Source organism: Sinocyclocheilus rhinocerous, unplaced genomic scaffold (assembly GCF_001515625.1).
Source record: "Sinocyclocheilus rhinocerous isolate Xijiao unplaced genomic scaffold, SAMN03320098_v1.1 scaffold1159, whole genome shotgun sequence".
NCBI classification, from domain to species: domain Eukaryota; kingdom Metazoa; phylum Chordata; class Actinopteri; order Cypriniformes; family Cyprinidae; genus Sinocyclocheilus; species Sinocyclocheilus rhinocerous.
This window is the reverse complement of record NW_015634336.1, coordinates 464,990-488,537: the sequence shown is the minus strand read 5'-3', so window position 1 is coordinate 488,537 and position 23,548 is coordinate 464,990. Positions and strand designations below refer to the sequence as shown.

The following is a 23,548-nucleotide window of genomic DNA, read 5'->3' as shown; positions in this document are numbered from 1 at the left end:
TCGTTGCCTTCTCTAGTGCAGCTCAACCAGGTCTCGTCCCATTCGTCGATATTTGTGATATCACAAATCCTGGAAAATATGCGTTGTAGTCCAAACGAGTCGTTCGTTGTAGTTTTTGAAAAGTGATTTCTGTTAAATAAAATATCTTCTTTTGAAGTGGACTTTGAGCTTTGTATAACTTTGCAGATCTTTTTTATGCTCAAACAGCAACATTACAGACTAACTAAAGTTGAAAAAGTGAAAAAGCATAATAGCACCCCTTTAACATAAATTTTGTTGTTATTGAAATTATCACCTCTTCAGTTTGTTCAAAAATGTTTTCTTTTTTGTGAAAAAGTTGTTTACTTTTAAGTTGTTAAAACTTGGCCAGTGTTGGGTATAATGCATTACTGAGTAATTAATTACTGTAATTTAATTACCTTTCCCTTGAAAAAGTAAAGCAAGGGATTGTTCTTATTTTTTATGTAATTTACAGTTTTTCAAATTACACTGTTGAAGATGTAGCTAATAAGTTGCTAGTATTTTTTTAGAATAACTTATCCAACGCTGTTCTTAGCACAAATGTGCTGCTGATGATACTTGTTAACTTAAACTAGCTCAAATGAATGTACTAATTTATTTGTTAGCCTATGCAATGTATTTTGACGGGGGTGAAATAATGCAGGCCTTTATGATTTGGTTTAGGGTTAAGGGACTTCACACCGAGAACTACAACAATAACGATAACTATGTTAGCATCGTCAACAACGGAAGATAATATTCAAAATACATTCTACTTAAGCGCGCACTGCGAGAATCAAGCTCACGTTTTAATTTGTGTTCTGAAGTTGAACGAAGGTCTTACGGGCTTGGAACGAGAATGAGCAATTATTAATGACAGCATTTTCATTTTTAGGTGAACTATTCCTTTAACGTCGGGTGGATACTGACTGACCGTTTATACCATTCAAGCTGGAAAAAAATCGCTCTGTTGTTATCGTTGTAGTTTTGGTGTGTACTCCGATATTACAGAGTTACAATAATTAATAGACTTAATTTTTTTTAAATATTGTGTTTGGTTGAAACGGGCCTTTAGTAATTAAAAATAACTACTTACCAAAATTGTAATCACATGCTGTATGTAATATGGGGGATAACATTTTAAGAAAAAGTCTTTGGTCGTTTGAGTTTAACTTACTCCACCAGTTGAAACGTCGCATATGTGCAGGACGGACCCAGCATCATGCATCCAAGCTCACTGATGTTCTAACGGACAAAACAAACGGAAAATAGCATTACATTTAACCGCTAATCAGCTGCGGGCTTTACCCACCCCTGATAGCACACGTACATCATGGAGACGTCTATTTGATGTCTGCATTTACATCTGGAAGACGTATTTTTTTAGAGTGTTTGCTCATCTGCAATAGGATGTTTCCTTTTAGATGTCAAATAGACGTCTATTAGAGGTCTTAAAGATGTTTGATTTAGAATGTATGTAAACCTGACATCTTACAGACGTCTGTCAGATGTTTTTACACAGCAGATGCTTTCCAGATCAAGAGATCGTTATCAGACATCTTGCAGACGTAGCCTACGTGTGCTATCTGGGACACTTTAAATCTTCACCATAATGTTTCAGCGTGCCTGAGGACAGACAGCATTAATAAACCGGAACGTCCTTCAAAATGTCCTTTAGGCAGATTTTTATGAAGCAGAACTCACATGCAGCGATTTGAGGATCTCCACGGCCTCGCACGTACTGCTGCCGCAGCCCCTGCGCCGGTAATGCGTCGTGTTAAAGCCGCTGAACAGCACCTTGATCTGGAAGTCCAGACCTTCATAAACAAAACCACCACCATGTTTGATTAGTCAGCTTTATTTAAAAGCAGCTCAACCTCATATGGTGTTTGTTTTCTTCTAATTCTGAATGACTTCATGCCTTTGTTATCAGGGAATTTAAACCGATTGTATTTAGCTATTTACTGGACACTGACTCAACTACTTCTGAGGTTGTGAGAAGAGGTCACGCTAGTCTTGACTAATGCGCAATATTTAAATGATCATAATTGTTATTAACATTAGCGATTTAATCGACAGCATCAGTTCCATGATAGTAGGTCATGTATCAAGGCTGATTTTGTCCAATTTAAAGTAGTTTTACCATTTCTGAAGTATACAGTCAGGTTTAAATTTACATTTCAAAAGGTGAAGCATCTTAGAGGTCATTATAGCTATAAACATGATGTTGACTATTGCATTGAATATGTTTGTTTACTTTTACACAAATTAGCTCAACTTACCCCTTAACAGATCCTAAAACTTGGATAAAGTGAATCACTTGACTGTTTTTTAAGACCACTGTCTTATTATTCTTTGCCTAGAGGACTTAAGTCACAACCCTCACTGTCTTCTATTGTATTGTATTGAACTGTATTGTGTTCTATTCTATTTAACAAATAAATGGTTTAATACGTCATTACAGCCTATTATTTGTAATAGTGTTACTTTTGTTGTCTTTCTCTTTGCCTGGAGAAATTAATCTAATTTAAGACTAATCTATGATATGTTTGAGTGTATTTTGAAGGACAGAATGTCCCTGCAGAAATAAGTTTTTGTCTTTTAATTCCAGTTTCCAGTTGCATGGACTCTTGAGATCCACACAAGTCATTCACTGAAATCTGGATGGTCTCACCTGATCTTCAGTGTTTGAGAGGTGGGTCACCTTTACTAGTACTGAATTAAAAGCCTGCATGTACCTAATTTTTATTTTTCAGAACTAAACGTTCTTTGAATCTACTCACTTTCGGCCTGGTTTTTTTCATTCTCCTCTTCAACAGCCATTTCCACTGCGTCCTTCACAAACTTCAGACTCCAGGGCGAATTTTCGTCCTCTAGCAGAACCACGTTTAACGTGACCGAGGAGTTTCTGCAGCTTAACACATCAAACCCAGAGACAGAGAGCACAGAACCGAACCAGAACCAGAACAATCCCAACATCCCGTCCACAACCAATGTCCTTCAAAAAGACGCTGCTCAGTTTAATGCCACAGTCATTCCTGAAGCCGGTAAATTCTGATTAATTACATCAGAAAGATCAGATCTATCCTCCAACAACACCGTCCACATGACGTCTCTGAAAAGACATCATACTGACTGCAGCGAGAGTTTTCTGCATTTGTGTTTTTACAGGAACCTGAAGAGGAAATGCGCGCTCAGGTGTGTCTCTGCGTGTTAATGAACAACCGACAGTGAACAAACAAAATCAGCCTGATCTGAGTGAAAAAGCTTCATCCCTCTAGTTTCAGCTTTCTATTTGATCTGAGGTGACGTCTGCTGACCGTATCAGTGAGCTTTATTTAGATCCATCAGCTGAAATTACAATCAATAAAATCCAAATATCTCTGAAAATGTCCCATAAACATCAAACCACCTGGTTTCAAACAATCCACAGGTGGTTTTTGTCCAATAAATCTCTGTTTCTGCTGCTCACAGAATGTGCTAGAAGGTCTGAGCGGTTCGTAAATGTTCTGGAGGACCTTGGAGGGGCCAAAGGTCCTTCAGGGCTGTAAAGCAGAATGTGTGGCAAATAGATTGTGTGCTATAAAAGCTGATAGATTGCGGTCTGTAAATCTGCTCATGTAAAATCTGTTCTCAGAATCAGTGTTTACAGACGGATGAGAAATCTGGGTGTGATGACCGTGAGAAATCAGGTCCCAGATCACAGTAAGTTATTAATAAGTTAAAAGCATATTCTTCAAATGATCTGTTAAACATTGATCACAAATGGAATAAAAATCTGATGATGGCCTTGACAGCCTTGAATTATATTCATGATGCTCTATGTGATTCTAATGACATTTCTCACATTTTAGAGAAACAAAATACAAGAAACTTAGCCTATTTGAATTTTGATTATTTTCAAAACAAGAGGACCGAAAAGTTCCCCTAGCTGAAAAATCACCCAACTGAAGAAGTAAATAAAGTATAACGAATTATTTCGTTGTTAGGCCTATTTAGCGGGTAGTTTTCATCTTGCACGATACATTCCACTTAAATCAAACAGCTTTGTGCCAAAGAAATAGGCTATAAAAATGCTTTTATTATCACTGAAAACTTCTCAGTGTCTTATGGGTTAGCCTATAAATAAGAGAACTGTTAAATCAGGACAGACCCAAAATAGTAAGAAAATACAGCAGTGATCGACGAGTTGATTTGGACGCTGACTAACCGTAATTCACCAATGACAGTGAAGTCTAAAACAATTGCATCTGTCTAGAATGCATCTGGCCTGATTGTTTTCAAACACGGAACAATCATATTCAGTCAGAGACGGAAGCAAATGGGTTCCTTTTTAAACGCAGGGCTCACGTTAAACTTCTCTTCCTCTTCTGTGTTTGTCTGACTAACGGTGATCACTCAAATCCAGCTAATATTAACAGCACGATGAGGTTTAGTCGAGCCTAACGGCCGTTAGTGATTTCCAGTGATTTCGTAACTAATTCAGCTTCAGGGACCCGTTTGTTCCGTCAGGTGCTGATGTTTAATCGGCCTTTAGCCGACACTGAGGCAGTTCTGTGAGACTGAGACGATAGACTAAATTTTCATTTAGGTAGGCCTATTTAAAATATGAGAATGAGGGGAAATAGGCTATTTCATGGCCTTCACTCGCTAAACCTTGCGTTCCGCCTAGAAACGTTTCGTTTTGCTCGCAAAAGAACTGAAGTATTTTTCCTCCCATATTTCAAATTCCCATCACAAAAGTTTTGCGAGCGAATGCAAAAACACTCAAATACAATCCTTCCTCTTTTATAAACATCACCGTACTTTTCCTTCAATATATTAATCCAATTTAGAGCTAAAGAGAAAAAAATATTACACATATTATAATGTTCATTAAAATTTAGTTTTGAATGTCGGCAGCAGGTGACGCTGTACAGCACAAAACACCTCACAGATACCGACAGCAGCCCGAGATCTGATGGTCTCACTCAGTAGTTTCACTATTGTAGTGAACCTCTAATGCTTATATGCGTGTGCGTACAGTGAAACGAAACCAAAACCAAAATATTTGTTTTAGGCTACTTTTCGGATTCTTACTTTTAAGTCCTGTACTTTTACTTTAACTTTTTATTTACAGCGAAGACACTAAACCCCATTCTCTGAACCAAATTCTCAACAGCCTAAACCAATTTGTCAAATAAATCTTTTTTTTTTTTTTTGCAAAACCTTAAACAAGTTCAGGCAGTTTACAGATCTCATGCACTCTTTTTGCAAAACTCTAAACCCACGCACTAAGACACAATTTGCACTGTGATGCAAAACCCTAAACACAAGAAACCAAAAGTTAAGCACAACTGCAACACAGCTGTCATCGTTTACACACAATAATTCAAAAATGTTCACACTTGTTTCTAAATATGTGAATATACAAAATACAAGCCAGTAGGCCTACAAAGTGCACAGATGCATCTATCAATATGAGGTGGAGGAAGAGCAAGACCAAGAACAGCCATTTCAGATGAAATCAGAGCTACTGTGATAGACCATGTTCTTGTGCATAGAACAACAGAGGCAGCACAAAGAGGTCAACCTAATTTGAGCAGATTTTCTGTGGCCACCAATCAGTTGTAAAGTTCAAAAGAAGAGGGGAAGAGAACTATTTTTTTTACATTTATTTTACACTGTTTATTTTTTTTACATTGTATTTTTATACAGGTCATTTCAATATATTCTTGTGTAGAATTATATAATTTAATTTATAATATAATTTGTGCTCAGGTTTAACGCCGTACATTCCCTCATTACAGTTAATTGAAAATACCTTTTTATGTATGTTCTTATTTAGTTATTTTCCGGAATGCTGCCGCAGTTGTTGTTGTTATTGTTATGCTCAGGTGTAATTTAGTAGGTGAGAGGTATCTCCGAGTTTGACCGTGCTTGTTACGTGACGCTTCCGAATTCCATGCACTCATCTCACAGCGCAGTAACGCCCCCAGATCTATTTGCGCATTTGATTGGCTGAGGCCGAACCCTCCCCATGCAGGGCGGATAATGCTGCAGAAAGAACCACATGTGCGGATTCATTCACACTCAGCAGTGATCATGTAGCCTGCAGTATACACTGTAATCTTAGTAAATAATACTCATCAGTATTGACTTCTTTATCTTTCGGTTTCAAGAAAGCCGAGAGACTGTTTATATTCTTATGCATTGACTCATCTTGAGTCATTTAGAGTCTGATTTGTATATATTTAATTGTCTTATTTGATTTGTAATTTTATTTTATGTCTACTTCAATTGCTGGACAAGAAAAAATGGATATAAAGTCTCGTGTAGCCGGAGGTCGAAATGTTTTGTGCTTGTTTGATGTGGACGGAACGCTGACACCCCCGAGAGAGGTAAATATGCGAGCCTTTTTTTTTTATCCACAAGATAGCTATGAGATAACATTACATGTAATAGATATTAAGCTAATGCATAACAATTAAAGGGTTATAAAAGATGCGTCCTCTCTGAGATTGACATCTTAATCCTTATGTAACAATGTTTCTGTTTGCAGCGCTGATCTGTGTGTGTAGGTGAAGCATGTCTCGTGTGTTATTAGTGAACGAGTGTGTTTTTGTGTGTTTGTACAGTAGGGCACCCTCGTTCTGCACGTATACATCAGCCAGTGGTTCCCATACAACGCTCTTGGAATGTTAGGTAATGGTTTGGGGGGGGAATTAAAAAACATAGGCTACTAAAACGTTAGTTAGTTGCTAAACATTACCAAAGGCGCTTAGTATAGGGTGAACATTATGCGTTTCTTGAACAGTTTGTTGGAGGAACGTTGTGCCCCGGCGGTTCGTTCTGTTGCATGAACAGTTCACAGAAATCTGCATGTCACTTAACATGCCGTTCTGGACATGCAGTGTTTATTTACGTTCAGATGAGTTGGTATCAGTGGCCTCAGGTGTTGCATCATCAATCCTGTCCTCAGCTGTCCGTGTCTTTTCCTCCTCCAGAAAGCAGTTCCTGGAACTTATGTGAAGGTTCTAGCGATGAAAAAATGAATGTAAAAACCTTTACAGCTTAAACAGAACGTGTTAAGACAGACACACACAAAAATGCCGTTTTACAACGTTAAAAGCCAATTCACACCAAGATGCGATAGCGATAAAGTTTTAAAACCGTTCTTACTTCAAGAGAATAGCGGAAACGCTGAACGGTGCCATTGTATCACTATTACAGCGTTGATACATTGACACAGCCAATCAAAAATTGTCTTCTTTAAAGTGCTTAATTATTTCCACACAACTGCAGCGTGCGTTTAGAATAAATAGAACATCAGTTGGTGTGGACGTTAACTGTAATTCATCATTATCGTTCTTGTTGTGAACGGGGCTTTACTGTCAGGGTAGTGTTCTGTTTTAATGCTTCGCTGATTAATCTTGCTGGGATTATTGCTCATCTGCCATACCTTCAGGATACTCTTAAACGCCTGGAGTTTTTTTACGTTCATTAAAACGTCTATTCCTATTTACCTCCATAGCATACTGTTATGAATCACAGATGATTCGAATGACTTCATGTAGTGTGATAGCCTGACAGTCTGCAGCTCTGACAGAAGAACACACAGCGTTCCCTTACGCAACCCGTCAGTAAAGAACACTGCCATAACCAGCTCACTGCCATTAACGTGACTAACGTGCACTTTAAACGTCTGCTGAAAACATAAACATAAAGTATAGTACGGTGGCCGAGAAGTGCAGAGCAAATCACAATTCTGAAAACAAAATAACAAATTAAAAACGCAAATGCAAGTCTAAAAAACAAAATAACAATTCAGAAAGCACAACAACAATCCAGAAAACATTATAACAAGTCAGAAAACACAATGACAAATTCGAAAAAAAATAACAAGTCAGAAAACACAACGACAAATCAGACAAACCGGAAAAGGTAGGTATAGTTTGAGACAGCGCCATTGGTTTGGGATTACTCACCGCTGACTGGACGAGACATCTGTCAATCAACGTATACAGGGAAGAACCAGCCGAAGAACAGCAGAGTCGTGGTAGAAAGTTCGGAGATGGTATTAAAGTAGCTCAGTTTAAATGTATTGTATGAATTGCCCTTACTATGGAATAAAAAATACGGGGTGTCTATTTACATTTAGTTAAAAGTGGCTGTAAACCATTAGCTCCAGTGGCGCAGATGGATAAGCACGTGGTGTTGGCTTTTTGACGCGATCGACCCGGGTTTGATCGAATTGTTGTTGTACTTTCTGAATTGTTATTTTGTTTTTTAGACTTGCATTTGTGTTTGTAATTTGTTATTTTGTTTTCAGAATTGTGATTTGCTCTGCACTTCTCTGTCACCGTAGTATAACATACAGAGCTGCAAACATGATGCTTTATGAGACTAGCCAATGTTGCTCTGTGACCAATTTAGACTATTTGTCTACTTGTTAAGTGGACACAAAATACTCTGAAACCTGTTGAACAGATGGATGTCACTGTTCAATGAACTCATAAATCAGTTTCAGGGGCACTGAAGCCACAGGTCACATCAGAAACCCTTCCGTGATGTAATACTGTTTGTGTGTCTGCAGAAGATTGACCCTGAGCTGGACGATTTTTTCCAGGCCTTGAGAAAGAAGGTGAAGATCGGCGTGGTGGGCGGTTCAGATTATTCCAAAATCGCAGAACAGCTCGGAGAAGGAGGTGAAGGTTAGATAATGTTATGTAGGCCTATCATACATTTCATCATGGAAGCCAGCAGACGGTCTCGAGTCTTTAGAATCATTAGTCAAACATGTGTTTAATGGGTTTTGGGTGTTGCATCAGATGTGGAATGTGGAGGAACTGGTTTGACTGGATCACATTAACACAACAGCTGATATCCCATAATTCCCTCAGTCTAGAACCCAATTAATGAAATGCATTTGTGACCATTGGAATGAATGGTTATGAAATCAACACCAGTAGACGTCACTACTATGGCTGACCAAAATATTGCTTACAGGTTGCTTCTTTATTAAAGCTCGGAAGGCTTAGTTCTCAGTTATGCTTCTGTAAACTGCACCTTTTGTCTCAGATTAATATGAATGATGAGAAAGGAAAGTTTGATGAGAAAGGTTTGATTTAATGTTGAGACTTTTCGATTGCAAATGTCTGTGCACAGTTTGAGACATTCTTCAGATTTTTTCTAAAACAACAGAGGAGACACATGTGAGATTACTATGGTCTTTTTCTTATGAGAAACATCTGAGAAGCAGTTGTTGCCCAAACGGTATGGCAATGGAAACTGATCAAATGCATGGCTTAAATGGAATTGAAGTTGCTTTGAGGAAAAAGCATCTGCAAAATGCATAAATGTAAAATGCAAATGTTAATTTCATTGCTGTATAGATGAAAAATTTGAGATTCTGTCTTAACTGTGGTTGTTAATTTCAGCCTCAACTCCATGTTTGACTTTTCTCTTATTGTTTATCTAGATCAGTTTCTAGTGTCATCAGTGTTTGATGATTATCAGTGTAGCATGTGGCATTTGAATTGTGCAGATCTGATTAGATAAACCAAGAAATCATGATTGAATCAGACTGAGAACAGTACACTTTAGAACCGAATGCAACTGCATTCTCACTCGAACTAGAGCAGAATCCGGATCTGATGTGTTATTGCAACAACGACAGCTATTTGTTGCCATGAATTATAAAGTTATCCAGTCAACAAAAAAACATATATGATATTGAATGAATCAGAAAGAGCAGTGAAGCTCTCAAAGTGTAAATGAGCTTGTTTACATCAGTATGTGTGTGTTGTGTAATACAGGTAAAGGTCACCAGGATGATGATAAGATGTTCACCAGAGCAGATGGGTTTAGAGCACTTTGATTGCATCTCATTCTGTTGTTTTGTTCTTTCTCACTGCAGTCATACACAAGTTTGACTACGTCTTCGCAGAAAATGGAACCGTACAATACAAAGACGGCAAACTCATCTCTAAACAGGTGATTGAAAATATAAAAATGTCTTACATGTTTCAAATATCATATAGAAGTTCTTTAATGGTGCTGTTACCGAATTGGAATAATTTTTAGAACTTTCATTGGATGACTCTAAAATGTCTTTATTTTTTTTTCCAGTCTCTGTGTTGATACAAATTGTTCTCAGATTCTTTTTAGAACTTTCATTGAAAGTCTCTAAAGTGTCTTTAATTTTTTCAATCTGTTTCTCAGGCCATTCAGAATCATCTGGGTGAGGAGTTACTGCAGGACCTCATCAACTTCTGTCTCAGCTACATGGGGCTCATCAAACTACCCAAGAAACGGTAACAAACACGCACACTCCAGAGCTGGTCACCTGTAATGTCATTACAATTCAGCAAACCACATTTAATAACTTAAACCAAATCTCTCTCTCTCAGAGGGACGTTCATTGAGTTTCGTAACGGCATGATCAACATCTCACCCATCGGACGCAGCTGCACGCTAGAAGAGCGGATCGAGTTCTCTGAAATCGACAAGGTATTCTCAGTTTACAAGCACTGTTATTTTTCCAGAATGGGCCTTTTTCACATTTCTGGGTTTCTCAGCAGCAGAAGTCGTCATAACTTCAAGTTCAAGAGCAGTGAATGGAAGAGTACCACAAATATATTTTTTGCATTTCCATTTGCTCAAAAACAAAAGAAAAACTCCACGATAGTGTTTTCACGACTTTCAAACGAAGAGAAAAAATTGAGAGAGACTGATAAGTGCTCAGCAGTCAGAAGAGAGAACGATGTCAAATTTACCGTCCCTCCCATAGAGGCTACATTAGAAACACCCTCACATTAGCGTTAAAGTGCCCCTATTATGGATTTTTGAAAATGACCTTTCATGCAGTGTGTAACACAGCTCTAAGTGAATGAAAACATCCTGCAAAGTCTTAAAGGGATCATATGATGCGATTTCAAGTTTTCCTTTCTCTTTGGAGTGTTACAAGCTGATTGTGCATAGATAAGATCCCTGAAGTTGCAAAGCCTAAAGTCTCAAAACCAAAGAGATATTCTTTATCAAAGTTAAGACTCTGCCACGCCCCCCTAAAACGGCTCGTTCTAACACGCCCCCACATATCTACCTCACTATGTGGAAATATTAGAATAATGCAGCCCAAATGTGCACGCAAAGAAAGAAGGCGTGGTTTCAGTAACCGCAGTTAGGGTTGAAGCAGCCATGTCAGGGAGACACTGTGTGTTTCAGTGCGAAAGCAAAAGCACTTTATTTGGATCACTTACAACAGAACAGCAATGCATTTTATGGACGACCGTTTCGTGAACCTAGGAGAGGAGGTAATTCTGACTTTGCTATGACAATCTGGCGCTTCTGAATCAGCTACTGTTTTGTTATTAGTTTAAGTATTTGCTATTGACTGTTCAAATGCGGAGTTTTGAGCATCGTGTGTGTGCGCGCGTGTGTGTGTGTGTGTGTGAGAGAGAGAGAGAGACAGGGTCACATCACAGTGGAGTCAGCTGTCTTAACCGTGGCTTGTGTACTGCAAACACATACCAGCTTCATCACTGTGTCTGTCACGCGACTCTGTTCCCCTTTCGGGCTCTGTCTTTACATTTATTTTGAAAGATGAAGCTCGCGATTATGGTAAGGGGCGTTACATGAGTTGTTTTTAAAACGAATCCCAAGCCGTTTCATGTTGACTTCAACATGATACATTAGCATATTGCCCGCCCACTTGTTGGTCTTTTCCCGTTGGTGTGAATGAGAATGCAAATTCATTCTTTGCCACTAGGTGCTGCTTTTGGAGCGGTAAAAATAGCGGTTTCCCTGGTAACGCTGTACACAAAGCAGCACTGCTCTCACAAACGATGCTTTATCAGGCATTACAGGCCAGATGAAATGAAAATGAGACCAATAGGACCAATCACCGCAGATTAGCGTAACGCAAAGGAGGGGTTTGGAAAAATGAATCATTGAGCGAATCGTTTGGGAGTAGTTGAGCAATTAAGGTAAAAATAAATGCATATTATAAGACAATGAAAGTTATTTTTTTGACCTTGCATGCATGTCAACCTGTTGTTGGGGACTCCCAAAACCAAAATATGAACCTTTCATTACCCATAATAGGGGCACTTAATTTGATGCAAAGTAGATATAATACAAAGTATAGTGTTATAAATGTACATACATTTTTTTTAAAACTCAAAATGTAAAAAACTTTCTAGGATTTACGATGCTGATGACCATTAAATGAATCATCACAGTCTTGTGAAAAGGGTCCATTGGCTAAAAGTTGAGGATTTGTTCACACAAAACCCAAAACGGGTTTCATTAAATGGTCTGTTTATATCAAGAGCGATGAAACAGAAAATCAAACAAATTGCCAATGAAAGGTCTATTTAAGGTCTATTTAGTAAAGCAAGTTGGACAGTTGTCATTAGACGATCTGTGTTCCTGTGTGAACAGGTCCATACGAATTGATTGTTTTCATTTAAAGCACTAATGAACCTAAACACACATTAAAAACAACCCAAAACTTCAATCCAAACTCTCCTGTCCCGCAGAGAGAGAAGATACGAGAGAAGTTTGTGGCGGCTCTGCAGAAGGAGTTTGCTGGAAAAGGCCTGCGGTTCACCAGAGGTGAGCAGGAAATGACATCACCAGCTCTCTGATGATCTGAAGCAAATGAGCCGTGCTGAAACAGAGCTGTTTGTACCTGCACAGCACAAAAGACACACACGCACGCACGCTATCTGTGTTAAAGATGATAAGCGAGCGCTAACGGATGCACTCGTGACTCGTGAGAGTAAACGAGTGTTTACTCAACAACCTGTTTGAGTTTGCTGTGCGCACACACACACGGTCATGCGTTAGCTTTGACGTCTGGACTCCATTTTCAGCAGTTTTGCCTGTAAAGTTCAGCTCAGTTTCTCACACACCGGCCTTATGTTTTTCTTTTTCTGTGTGATGGACAGTCAGAGGGGGAGGGGCCAGGGGTGTGAGGTGATCAAGCCCTCTTATTGGCTGTTGCTCGAGCAACTGTTGAGTCAGTGCTGGAATGTTGCTGCAGTCCAGTGGAGGGACACTAATGAGTGTCTGTGTGAGTTGAGGGTGTGTGTGGGACGATAATTCATTTTTAACGACTGATTTCGGTCCTGCAGAGTTTCTCAATCTCTCTGAGGACAAACAGTCACGGAGTTCACGTCTCTGAAGACAGACCATCTCACACACAAAAAGGGTAATTACTGTGAGAATGAGCCTCAGGGCTTGTAAACTCGTTAAACTCTCTGTTTCACTGCTGAGCTGCGGCTTTAAAACCGCTGGATGGGTTCATTTTGGAGGAACACACTAAATGACAGATTAACCCTAAAAAACCTACTGTATCATATGTGATACACTCATTTCCAAGGCCTCTAAATCAAAACTTTGCTGAAAAACCTGTCGCACATTATCTACTACATGCCTTCTGTCATCTGATTGACAGTTTTGACTTTTTGTGTTTTGACTTTAGTGTAATTGTACAATGTCCACCTTCAGCTTATGGTTCCTGTGTCTTTTTTTCTGTTTTTCTTTACTGATTTTTATAAGGCAGATATAAGAATAACTGATAGTAAGATATTGTTAGTAATATTTCCAGATGAACACTTACTGGACTAAAGCAACTTAACTTTACTTGATTATACAGGTGCATCTCAATAAATTAGAATGTCGTGGAAAAGTTCATTTATTTCAGTAATTCAACTCAAATTGTGAAACTCGTGTATTAAATAAATTCAATGCACACAGACTGAAGTAGTTTAAGTCTTTGGTTCTTTTAATTGTGATGATTCCCGGTGTTGCGGCTTAACACCGGTATCACCGTCAACACCGTCTATCGCGGCAAGCCTATGGCTTACCCTCCTTGTGAAGGTGGCTTACCCTCCTTAAAACGTGATTTAGCCAAAAAAAACAAAAAAAAACAATAACGTTACCACTCTATTATGTCTTGCAATATCCGCAGCTAACCAATCACATCACATTTCTTTTTTCGGAAGGCGGGCCTTCATCAAACCCAGAACTAATCGAGCCGTTTGTGCCAGACTGGGGAGAAAGGTATTGTCATAATGTAAATTATGTAAAAAATAATGCGTTTTTCGAACCACCAAGCATGAGAGCATGTTCTAGTACACCCCCAAAACAAATTCAAGACATTGTAAAAGAGCATAATAGGACCCCTTTAAAGTGACTGTAAAAAGCATGATTTAGAGTTCAGATATAGGTTTTCATAAAAACAAAAGGATTTATAAAATGATTAACTTTTCAGCCTTTAAAACATTTTTTAAGAAAATTGATTTTTTTAAGCAAAAGTATCAATTATATTAATTTAAACAATTATTATCAATCATTTATTATATTAATTAAATAACATATATATATATATATTACTGTCTTAATTTTTTAAAGTTTTATAATGCATTATCTTCTGGTCGATCCACTAGTTCACATTTACAACTGTTTGCTGCATAAAAACATGGGCTTATTAAAAATGCTAATTCATTCTCTGCCAGCAGGTGGTGCTTTTGGAATGGTAGAAATATAGCGGTTTCCCCGGTAACGGAAGCACAAAAAGCAGCCCAGCAGCAGACTTTGAAACATGCAGCATTCATATTCAATTAAATCACAGCCTTTTGATATTTAATCATCACATTAAGCCGTATTGCAATTCTTGTCTTACCGTCCCCAAGACCTCCTTAAATCATAATCAAGACTTTATTGTACCATTTAATATGTTTTATGGCCTTGATACAACAAAATTTAAGACTTTTTAAAGACCTGTCAACTATCTGCGCACATGACTGCATGTCTGACTGTAGCAACAGTTAACTGTAGTAGCAACCCTTGGCACCGTAGGACCCAAACGCTACTGAGCTGACCTTGATGTGCTTGATATAAATTAGATTTTGTTAGAAAATAGAGTTTGGCATTTAATTATTTCACTATGTCAAAAGGCTTCGCGGTCCGGATAGACGCATCTCATGGCGTATTTGGACTGGAGTTCGCCAGTTGGCGACCCCTGTACTATACTGTTATAAAGATCTCATTGATTTACAGTACAAGCATCAGAATTTCATCTTACTTTTTGCCATATAAATATCAGCATCTGCACCTAATTGCACACTTTTGCTCAATTTAGGCTCTGTTCTTTTCCTCTACATTCTCACTATATTATACTATTTGAGCCATTGAGTGATGCGGTTGGAAACCAGATTGAAAATTCTGGAAAACTGACATGTTCAGGTTTGCTGGCATCAGATTGGCCAGCATGTGTTGATTTATGGGGATGAGAGCTGGTAGAAGTTTCAAACAGCTAAAATCTTTCACTACACCTTTACTGAACATTATCTCCAAACCATTAACTTGGAAAAACACTGCAGGCATCCTTGATAAACTTTTGATGCTCAAGGTTACACCAATGCTAAATGAATCGGACTATCTTTTCTTAAATTTCCTCTTAATAGTGGGTTTTGTCCACTGATCTATATATAATGACTGGATTGCTCATCGCGTTCTAAACTGCCAACAGGCAGTGAAGCCACCGGAAGTGTACGATCCGCCATCTTTATTCAGATTTCAGAATGAGCACTTTGTCATTTGTTATATATGTTGAGGTCGTGTCTGTCTGATGTGTATCATGTTCATGATGTTCGCTTCTGTAATGAACGTAGCTTTTTAATAAGTAGGGGAAATTCCCGACATTAAAAATATAACCACATGCCTAGGGTGTTTGCATTGTAAGAATGTACATGTGATTTAAAAATGCTGACTTGTTAGGCAATGTTTTTTCGTTAAAATCATACAATTTCCTATTAATTCAATAGAACATTTACGCACACTAGGGATTACCAATATGGCGGCGCTGCGGCTTCACTTTCATGACGTCATGAGCAATCCAGTTCTCTATTATAGATCAGTGGTTTTGTCATTGTCTGCAGGGGGTTTGATCAGTTTCGACATCTTCCCAGAGGGCTGGGACAAACGCCTCTGTCTGGACGTCTTGGAGCAGGAAGGATTGGACGCAATCTACTTTTTCGGCAATGAAACTTCATTGGTACGTAATCGAATGGCTGTATATATATATATATATATATATATATATATATATATATTAATGTGTGTTTATGTCTATTTATTTTTATTATTTGTTAACGATTTAGGGTGGAAATGACTACGAGATCTTCGAAGACCCTCGTACCATCGGCTTCACCGTCTGCTCCCCTGAAGACACGGTTCGGCTCTGCAGGGAGATGTTCTTTAACGCTCCACCCAATGAGGCGTGAAAGCGTCTGCATGCACCTGCACATACACCAGACTGCCTGTGTGCAGTGCTACTGCGCCCGCTGCTGGTCACTGTGGGTAATGCAGTCTGCTGCACTGAGCCTGAGAACCATCAGACATGGAGACAGAACCAAACCACTGCTGATCCGCAGACTAAAGGGACTGTATGTAAATATCACTGACGGAGCCTCATCAGTGTGTTCATAGTTTTTTAAATTTAAATCGTTTCAAATGTTAATTTTAAATCTAATGATACCCTCTTTTTTTATAAAAAAGCTGTTTTCCTGTGGCCACGTTCACACTGCAACATTTCCGGAGTGACAACTGTATGTAAAATACAATGAATCCTCTGAATGATGCACAGGACACAGGACTCACTCCAGAAATGATGATGGTTGTTGACACAGTGCAGTGTTTGACATCTCAAAGCTGTGAACTTAAAACATGGAAGCCAACTTTTTTTAACCAAAGTAACATTAGCTATCAGTTATTAGTAAGAGGTGTTTGTGTTTGTTTACCTAGTGTGCTCCATCACGTAACGGTGCTAATTTAGTTAAATTAATAAAATAATTAAATTTTTCAAAGGAATTAGTGGAATAATAGGAATGTTGTACAATTTATGGTAAAAATAATGCATTTTAAATGTTTTACTTTAAAATATTCGCACATCCACTCTTAATGTGCCAAAAACTGCTCGTACAACAGTTGTCGGATATTAAATGTTTAGCTATAAGCTACATCTTACCTCACATTCTTCAACCATTAAAACTTAAGCGTAGCGCTGGAATTCCTGCTCGGCTTCTTTGAACGGTAAACCCTGCCTCCTTTTATTTGATTGGCCATCTCAATTATTTCACACTGATGAGCGCCTTTATAGGCAGAAAAAAATAAATAAATAAAACGTGTCATAAACAGAGCAATAGAGTGCAGCTGAGCAGCATCAAGAATATCAGAAACTAAGAGACAAATTTGGCCATATCTGATTCTTAATCAGATCTGCAGTGGTTACGGCCCTGTTTGATGAAATAGCCTACTGAAGACACACATTTGTTTCTATAGTTTTCTAGCACCTCCCCTGATAGCACACTTACGTCACGGAGACGTCTATTTGACATCTACAAGATGTATGTTTTAGAGTGTTTGCTCATCTGCAAAACGTCTATAGGATGTTTTCTATCAGGTGTCAAATAGACATCTATTAGAAGTCTTTAAGATGTTTATGATTCAGAATGTGTGTAAACCTGACATCTTACAGACGTCTGTCAGATGTTTGTAAACAGCAGATGCTTTCCAGATCAAGAGACCTTTAACAGACATCTTGCAGACGTACGTGTGCTATCTGGGTCAGATGAGCCGTCGGTGTCCAAAACAGTTAAGTGTTTAATTTCACTGTATCAGATTTAATACAAATGCTGCTGGCACCGCATTAAATGTTCAGGAGTTGAATTCGTTAGTCACTCGTGTAAATGGACCCAATCGAGTGACATGGGATCCGCGGTGTGAACGTGACCCCTGTTTCTGACCAATCGCAACGTGACTATAGGTCTGTTCCATGTTAAGTTCAAGTTTTGTCATGCTTTTCTGATCTTATTTACTGTCGCAGGTGATTTGAGATGTGCGATGTTTGTGCTTAGTTGAATGTGGATTGTTCATCCCCCTTCTGTACTCTCGGACTGGACTCTGGATATTTACAAGATTATGACAATTCTGGATATTTAATGAATGGTCTGGAGCTACATGTTTGTATAGTGAGAGGATATAGATTGACTGAAACGATAAAATCTTGTCAGATTTGACGCCAAGTTAATTAATAATTGATTGATGTGATATTTACATGTTAATCATTCCAGACAGAATCCGCGTCATCGCTGAAACACTCCCCTTGATCCCTGAAAACATGGTGCTGATCCCATAGATTTCCAGGGCATTGTAAGACGTTTTTTTAACCGGACATCAAGTATTTCTAATTCAGAATTCATAGTCCGATTGATCTCATGCTATGAATGTTGCTTCATATCTGATGGCATAAATGCACTTTAACTTGAATTGATTCATATCAAAAAATTACACTAATGATGTAAACGGTGCCGGATTAAAGAAATTATGTGTCCTTAATTCTAAACAAACTCATTTATTGATTATCTCTATCTGTATTGTTTTCTGTTACACTTAAAAAGAAAGTAAAGTTGTATCACGTCACTTAAAAACTGAAACAGTAATGCTATTTTCATGGTTCAAAATCTGAAAGAAAACAATCAGTGTAAAATGCAAATGCTATTATGCCTTGTGATGAATCATGAATATGTCTGTTTATTTTAAATACAAGTTTTTTTTCATGAATTGTTATAGAGTCTGATCTGTTTACGGATGCTTAAGGTGTATTTTGTGTATGTGCAGGTGTTATAACTAATGCAATATTGCCATGCAAACATTAGCCTACTTTTATGATTAATAACGTGCTTTGCAGTAAGATAGCCTACAAACGTGTAAATCATAAATGAATTTTATTAGTCCTGCAAAGTTCACATGGTAATGATGTTGACCACAGTGATCTGAGCTCTAAAAAGTGCTGAAAATAAAAATGACGTTTAAAAACAAACATCAGTTAAAACCCAAATGAGGGTTCAGAAGCATAGAAATCTGACGATCGAATCACTAAACAAACTGAAGAACATGCTACCGATCATGTGACCAAACAAACAACGCAACAGTTCTGCACGTGACTGGATCTCTGATCACATAATCAACGTCACATACAGTAAAAACAACACAAGATCTTTAAAGTCGCTACTGCTGTTTAAATGGTTTTGCTAGCCGACTGTTATTCTTCAGCTGTCTACAAAATGCTGCTTTTTACCCTGAAAAGCTCCAGAGAAAGAGTTCTGGGAGATGAAGTCAGTTTGGCAGTTTATATTTGGGGTTTCGAGTTTCAAGTGCAATATTAGTCCATGATGCTTCAGTTCCAGCATATATAACCGAGCCCAATAGATGAAACTCTACTGTATAAAAGGCTCCTGGAGAAAGGAAGTTTTTTTATTGAGGGACTCCTATTTGATAGTTTGTTGAGCGCATTTCCAGGTGCATCCAGTAGGAGGCATTATTGTACAAGTTTTCTGCCTGTTGCCTCATTGTGTTATTACTGAGAGAACGGCAGCTGCGCACTTAGTTTTCCTGCCTATTATTTGGATGTTTGTTGGCGTTTGGTGTTTCAAAGTGTTAGTTCATGACCATAAAGTAAGTTTCTTCAATTTCCATATGTTGTTAAATGTGTTTGAACTTTGTAGTTTACACTGGCATGTACGGACATGTAACGATTCACGTGTGATCGTTCGATAGATAAACAAGATATGCTATGTAATTTCTGCGAAATACAGAGTTAGATGTTACAGTTTACATAGTAATCGGTCTGTAATCAGTCAAGTTTTGATAATGTGGAAGGATTAACCAGTATTACTGCCTTTCTGATGTTATTTGGGAATTAATGCACGGTTTGTTAATGCACCTGGATTTATTAATATTCAATACACTTTGGAAAGAAGCTCCAGTCTCCTCATTCTTTGTGTCCTGACCGACACACCAGGAGTGTATACTGCTGATAGTTAGAACCAGAGCCTAGCAGTCTTATTTCCTCTCCAACATCTACAAACCTGCCAAGATCACATCTGATTCATACTTCACCCTGAAATCAAATGAATAATATTTTGCATAATGAAAATGAAGGTTAACTTTAGGACCATTACGAGTTTTTTTTTTTTGCATTGTGACTTTTATGAGAATAAAGCATCTACCCCCTAAAATTCTCATTGCTTTAAATAAAACATTGAATGCTGTACTGTTGTTTATCAACATTTTTAGACATTATTTTTTATTCTCAGTAATGATTCTCAAGATTTTTTAATTAAAATCTGTAAAATGCATGAATAAAATACCAGTACAGTCGGTACAAGTAATACAATTATGATATTTAATGTTTTACAATTTAAATAAGATATTTTTCTGCAGTGTTATGAATTTGGGGGTAAATGTGTTTAATTGTCCTGAAAATCTTTATGCAGGACATAATTGCTTAATTTTTCCATTTTGATTTTGGGGTGAATATAACTGTGAATATGATATGTTCTGGACAGGTTTTTGTGAGATCCACCCTATTACCCTATTACCCTCAATTTAACATTACAAAATTAATGCATAAATAAAGAAAAATAAATATAAGAGCCAAAAACAGCCACAAGTGTAGCGTGTGCCTCCGAATCGATGCGTTTGATTCTTTCACAGTCCAGTTTGAGGATGTTCAAATATCATTTCACAGTTTCTCACACCTACAGACGACTCATTTAACCGGAAACAAGCTCTACGCAAACCTCTGTTGCGAATGCGACGTATATTTGGAGACTTTTCGAACCACATGGACGTGTGAAATAAATACTTGCGTAGTGTCTGTTTGCGGTCTAATGTTCCCGTAACGCAGCTCGTTCTGCTGAACTCAACATTCTCTGCACCCTTCTACTTTCAAAAGCCTTCCCATGATGCTTTGCTCTCTCTTCTGGGAAAACCCACCCTCCTCCCTCCCTGCAGTCCTGCGCCGACTGGATCCTAGGAGCTGATGATCTGGCCCGACCAGGTCTCGTGTTTGGTTCCTGGTTTGAGGTGCGTGATGATCACCTCCACGGCCTGGACCTTCACGTTCTTGGGCGGGACTGGACAGACCTTGTATGTGACCTCGTCTCCCTCCACAGGAACATACTCTCCTTCAATACTGCCAGAGAGAGATGGACAAGTGATTTACACGAACACATGACAGCAGAAAAACCTCTAAAACACTGGGAAATTTGAGATATGAAGCTGCTGCATCTGACAACATTTTACCGTGATTCTTCATCAGAAAACAAACATGACATTTTCTTCTACGGTAAACAGCACAGCTACTTCAAATAAATATCAGGTTGTATGTAGAAACTTTTTTTTTCTTGATTAAATGTATAATTTGTATTAAAAATCTGGGAAAAAAAACAAAGTCATACATGTGCTATACAACGTTTTATTTTTTTATTTCAACAGATTTAACAATATTTTTTGTAGTTGTCTTAAAAAATTCTAAAACCACAGAAAATAATTAAAGCTTTGGACACAAATGTATTATTATTATTAAATGATGATTACTACTGTTATAGTTATTAATAATATACTTAATAAAAATCATATTTTATTGTTTTTGTTATACTTTATACAATTAGTATATATATATATTTAAATATTGTATTGTTAGCTTTATTATTATTATTATACTTTATAAAATTATTATTGTTTTATTATGATAGTTATTTTGTTATATTTTATAAATGATTGTTCTTATTATACTTCATGCTGCTACTACTACTAATTTAAAATTTTAAATATTATTAAATTACATTGTTGATTTATCATTTTTTGATTATTCAATAACACTTTAACATATTATTTTTATATTTTTCATGTTTAATCATTGTTCACAAAAAAAAAAGTTTTCACTCAGAAATTTCCAGTGAATTTCACAAATTTCACAAGTGACACAATGAATTAAACGTGGAATTTAGAAACACTAAAATAGAGTTTTTCTTCATACTCCAATAATGTTTGTTGTATCTACAATTTTGAAAATCATTTTTGTAGGGTTGTTGTTATACTTTTTTATTATTATTATTCATTTTTCTTCTATTTTTACTCTTGGTTGTGAAGTGTGACGTGAACCTGATTCTGATGACACTAAAAGCAGAAGATCACAGCATCTGATGGCTTCAGTCTGAACTCTGACTCACTCTGAGATGTGTACGAAGATGTCCTCTCCACCGTGAGCTGGTCTGATGTAGCCGTGACCCTGCGACCGCGAGAAGTTTTTACACATGCCCTTAAAGACGGGACCCACGTTTGCACGAACAGTCCTGCAGACACACAGAGACGAGATTTACCCAGATTCACTTGTACTGAATGCTCATTGTTGTGTTCTCACACAAGTGTTGTTTGATAATGCATTGAGTTAGCAAACACAACATTTGGCGACGAGGATGGCTGATATCGCACTACCACCTCCTGCTCCTTTCCTTGCTCTACCCGGCGAGCCTCCGATTCCCTGGACTCGCTGGTTACAGTCCTTTGAGACTTTCATCTTGGCAGTGGGGCTGACTGACGTGAGCGCAGCCCGCAAAAAGGTTACTGCATTGCTCGGGAGCTGAGGATCAGCACGTGCTGGGAGCGCTTGAGTCTGGCACCACAAGCGATTATGACACAGCCGTGGAACTACTGATCGCACACTTTGCAGCCCCACAGAGCGCTCTCTTCGACATTTTCTGTTCCGCCAAAGACACCAGCTGCCCGGTGAGTCTGTGCAACAGTATGTAGCCAACTTGCGGGGATTGGCTAGCACATGCAAGTTTGGTGCGTTGCAGGACGAAATGATTCGCGACCAGTTAATTGAACAAAGCAACGATGCAAAAGTGTGTGAAACTCTGCTGTTAGAACCGGGCAATCATGATTGCATTACCAATAGAGAATGCAGCTGCATGTGCGTCGGTTCTGACCAAACAGCAAACAATTGCGGACTGCTCGGCCCCCTCCCCCATGCCACCATCGACGTTACAACCCAGCCAGAACGACACATTGGCGACAACAGACTCCTCTGCAGTTATGCGACTGAGGCGCCAGCAGCGGTCTCGGCCACGCCCACAAGCACAAGCATCAAGGCCCTGTGATAACTGTGGATCTTCATCTCATCTGTCTAGAGCAGTGGTCTTCACTATTTTTTTCATGGGAGCCGCACTGATAGGGCAAAGTCAATCGGAGAGCTACTTTTACCGCGAAGTATCAAAAGTTACATCCAGTCATAAATAGCATGTCTTTTTATCAATCTGTCATATGCAATGCAATGCAATACAAAAGGGGCGCTTGTTTTTAATGTTTTTATGAAATATCTGTATTGACTGCATTATCATATCATCGTATTTTTTCCTGCCGTGGGAGCCACAAAGTAAAGCTTGGCGAGCCACGCAATGAGTAACACTGGTCTAGAGCACTGAACTGCCCAGCCCGTGGCCAAACATGCCGTAACTGTGGTAAACGAAATCATTTTGCTTCAGTCTCCCGCTCCACTCCAGCTGTGTCAGCCCAAACACCCACTATCATTCACAATGTCTACTCTGGACCAGTCTCATTTAAAGCATGTTCAGTGCGCCTAAATTACGTGTGTATCCCACTGCTTTTGGACACTGGTGCCAGTGTGTCTCTCCTGAATATGCACACATAC

At 38.3% G+C, this 23,548-nt stretch overlaps 3 protein-coding genes across 4 annotated transcripts in view; 1 reads left to right on the top strand and 2 right to left on the bottom strand.

Moving 5' to 3' along the window:
* Nucleotides 1-3,257, bottom strand: part of gucy2ca (guanylate cyclase 2Ca) — a 47,524-nt gene extending 44,267 nt beyond the window's left edge. The window contains exons 1-3 of the mRNA XM_016559421.1: nt 2,784-3,257; nt 1,705-1,817; nt 1,178-1,245 (exon numbers count right to left, since the gene is read on the bottom strand). Of these exons, the coding sequence (XP_016414907.1) occupies nt 1,178-1,245; nt 1,705-1,817; nt 2,784-2,979 (377 nt within the window). The 5' untranslated portion in view covers nt 2,980-3,257. The remainder of the gene's footprint in view (nt 1-1,177; nt 1,246-1,704; nt 1,818-2,783) is intronic.
* Nucleotides 3,258-5,809: 2,552 nt separating this feature from the next.
* On the top strand, nt 5,810-16,608 carry pmm1 (phosphomannomutase 1). Of its 2 annotated transcripts, none has more exons than XM_016559416.1 (8): nt 5,810-6,380; nt 8,576-8,687; nt 9,899-9,975; nt 10,204-10,295; nt 10,392-10,491; nt 12,522-12,597; nt 15,930-16,045; nt 16,152-16,608. In XM_016559416.1, the coding sequence occupies exons 1-8, from the start codon at nt 6,267-6,269 to the stop codon at nt 16,272-16,274; spliced, it is 810 nt and encodes a 269-aa protein (XP_016414902.1). In that variant the 5' UTR covers nt 5,810-6,266; the 3' UTR covers nt 16,275-16,608. The 2 variants fall into 2 exon arrangements, with proteins under 2 accessions (XP_016414902.1, XP_016414901.1); XM_016559415.1 differs by having other exon boundaries at nt 5,812-6,380; nt 8,576-8,693.
* A 2,260-nt stretch (nt 16,609-18,868) lies between these two features.
* The window catches only part of LOC107745522 (cold shock domain-containing protein C2-like), a 14,457-nt gene continuing 9,777 nt past the window's right edge, over nt 18,869-23,548 (bottom strand). The window contains exons 2-4 of the mRNA XM_016559419.1: nt 22,068-22,190; nt 19,910-21,028; nt 18,869-19,266 (exon numbers count right to left, since the gene is read on the bottom strand). Coding sequence (XP_016414905.1) covers nt 20,866-21,028; nt 22,068-22,190 — 286 coding nt within the window. The 3' untranslated portion in view covers nt 18,869-19,266; nt 19,910-20,865. The remainder of the gene's footprint in view (nt 19,267-19,909; nt 21,029-22,067; nt 22,191-23,548) is intronic.